Below are 3182 nucleotides of genomic sequence, written 5' to 3'. Positions count from 1 at the left end.
GTATGTATTTTAGAATTCAGATTTCCAGTATCAGTTTCACAGTTTGTATTTTCTTTTTCCTGTTTTTTTGTGTAATAGCCTAATAGTATCATAGTATGTAATATGATTGCATGTTATTTTGTTTTATCATTTAATATGATATTATTCTGTTCTGAAACAATGTGTGTGTTTTAAACTCGCTAACTCACTTTGTGTTAGATAGTTTTCTAACTGAAGTAATGACATCAACCACAACAACCCCGTCTACGGGATCAACTGCAGCTCAAGAGAATCTTAAACGCAAATCGAATGAGCATGGATAAGAATATGCAGTGTGTGTGAATCCTAAGAAATTGGAGCTAGTAAAATACATTTTATGTAATAAAGAGATGGGCGGGGGAATCAATAGACTAAAACAACATATTGCACAAATTAAGGGAAATGTTTCTTCATGCCCAAAGGCTACAAAACATGACCAAATAAAATGTAAAGATGCTCTTCTTGATAACAAAAATAAAAAGAAGGGGAAAGTAGATGAAAATGATTCTTTAAGAGCACAAGTGAATATTAGAAGTAGTGAGAATGAAACCATTACCGTCGATGATGATTTGATGCAAAATTCAATTGGCTCTAAGAAGGCTAAACGTTCTTTTGGGCCTATGGAGCGGTTTCCAAACACTATCAACCCCCAAGATGTTTCTAACAGGGGAAAGAACAGACAAGAAAATATGTTAAATGTTATTCGTAAGGAACACATGATTCTTGTGAAAGAATATATTTGTAGATGGGCCTATGAATGTGACATTCCTTTTCATACCTTTGAAAATGATAGCTTCAAAATTATATTGGAGGCGGTTGGCCAATTTGGACGTGGGGAACCACCTCCAACTAGATATGACATGGAAGAAACATACTTAAAGAAAGAAGTAGAAAGAACAATAATTTTTTTGACACCATACAAAGACGAATGGGAATCTAATGGATGCTCGATTATGACAGATGTATGGTCCGATAGAAGAGAAGGAGCATCAATAACTTATGTTTTAATTCAAAGATGGGGACCATGTTTTTGTCATCTAGTGATTCATCGGATGAAGCTCACACAAGTGAACATATACATGAGTATGTTGAAAGTTGCATCAAAGAAGTTGGCCCCGATAATGTGGTTCAAATGGTGACCAACAATGCATCAAATAATATTGGAACGGCCAAGTTGTTTCCAACTATTTTTTGGACATCTTGTGGAACACATACCCTCGATCTTATGCTTGAAGGTATTAATTTTAATCGTGCTAAGTTTATAATTTAGTGTTATTTATTAATTTTTAATAATATTATCAATGTTTTATTTGTTTTAAAAGGTATTGGTGGGCTACCAAGGTATAAGAAAATTCTCAACCATGCAAAAACACTCACGGTGTTTATTTATGCTCATCATAAAACTTTGGCCATGATAAGATACTTTACAATGAAAAGAGATATTGTGCGTCCGGGAGTCACGAGATTTGCTTCCTCATTTCTTACTTTGCAAAGTTTGGCCGATAAAAAGACCCAAGCGATGAATGGGAATCATGTAAACATGGCAACATTGTTAAAGGGAAATCCACATACAACATGGTGGTAAATGTCACATTTTGGATAGTGGCGAGTCTAGAATAGAAAACCACATGGTTATTTTTTATATACATTTTTCTATGTAAATTCAAAGATTTTTATTGGTAAGGTAGGTTCTAAATATTTTTTAAGATAAGTCTCTAAAAATTTTCTATAGAAAATTTAGATAAATTTAAAAAATTATGTTGGTCCTAGGACCCACCTTCCTTTAACATAGCCTCATCACTGTTTTGGACTGGTGTAGCAATATGTTTAAAGGTTTTTGCCCCTTTGGTCAAAGTTCTTCGGATGGTTGATGCGAATCGAAAGCCATCAATGATTTTTGTATACGGTGAGATTCAAAATGCGAAACAAGAAATTATTAATGATTTGGGCAACAATAAAAAAGCATATGAGCCTATTATGGATATCATTTCAAAAAAGATGAAATATAGGATTGATACAACCCTACATTTGACCGCTTACCTTTTAAATCAATATTATCTTTATAAGAATCCGGAGATCCAAAATGATATTAATGTGACCGATGCGATTGTTGATTTTCTCCATACACTATATTCGGAAGATCATACTTTGCAAAACCATATCGTGATGGTTAACTTGCTGGTTTACAAGGGTAAACAAGAAAATTTTAGTTGAGAAATTGCAATTAAAGGATGTGAGGTGAACAACGACAAATTTGATCCGGGTAATATATTTTTAAATTGTATTTATTTTATAAAATTCCAAAATAATAAATTTAACAATGTTTTTTTCAACTTGTAGCGAACTGGTGGGTAGCTTATGGTGCATCAACTCCACAATCGAGAAAGATTGCTACAATGATACTTTCTTTAACAACTAGTTCTTCGCAGTATGAAAGAAATTAGAGCACTATTAAAGGGGTTGGTAGTTTACTAAATTTTAATTATAATTTTTAAGTAGTTTATTCAAAACTTGTATATTTATCAAACTTTTTTTGCTTATTTAAATTTGTAGGTACATAGAAAGAGAATAAATAGATTAGAGACCTGGAAATTTAACAATCTTGTTTTTGTTCAATTTAATGGAAATTTGATGGAAAATAACAAGAAAAGGAAGACTAAGGATATGGAAGTACTATTAGCAAAATATGCAAGTGAGGCTCAAGATTGGATTGTCGAAAATGATGTATTGTTGGATAAAGTTGAGCTTGATGAAGCTATGGGAGAAGAGGAATGTTTACAAAATCGTAGAAGTTCTAGATTGAGAGAACTTGATGAGGAAGAATTTGTGTCGGAGGATGATGAACAACTAAATGAAGATGTTGAATATGAATCGGATGGAGTTAACATCAACGAACAAATCGAAGCTACATTGGAAGATAAAGATTAAATGATTAATCTAAATATATAATATTTAAGAATGGTGTCTATTTTTGAAACAATTTAATATTTGAAAATGTATCTTTTGTTGATATTTCACCTAATTTTGTGTAACATCCCGAAATATCAAGAGTAGAGTTGAAGGGGCTACAAGTGTAATTTTGAAGGGCAACTCGGCGAGTCCATGGATGGACTCGGCGAGTAGGATCGCGACTTTGGTCGTGTGTCAAGTGGCCTACTCGGCGA

At 33.0% G+C, this 3182-nt stretch overlaps 1 protein-coding gene across 1 annotated transcript; it reads left to right on the top strand.

Moving 5' to 3' along the window:
• Window positions 1–368: 368 nt before the first annotated feature.
• LOC145030360 (uncharacterized) lies at window positions 369–2946 on the top strand. Its single transcript, XM_078978737.1, has 6 exons — window positions 369–985; window positions 1060–1253; window positions 1341–1552; window positions 1688–1702; window positions 1789–2187; window positions 2572–2946. Exons 1-6 carry the CDS (start codon window positions 369–371, stop codon window positions 2944–2946), a joined length of 1812 nt encoding a protein of 603 aa, XP_078834863.1.
• The last annotated feature ends 236 nt before the right edge of the window (window positions 2947–3182 follow it).

The sequence above is a fragment of the Lactuca saligna genome, chromosome 2 (genome assembly GCF_052625555.1).
Source record: "Lactuca saligna cultivar CGN05327 chromosome 2, ASM5262555v1, whole genome shotgun sequence".
In the NCBI taxonomy this organism is placed as follows: domain Eukaryota; kingdom Viridiplantae; phylum Streptophyta; class Magnoliopsida; order Asterales; family Asteraceae; genus Lactuca; species Lactuca saligna.
Note: the sequence above shows the minus strand (reverse complement) of the source record. Positions and strands in the feature narration are given on the sequence as shown.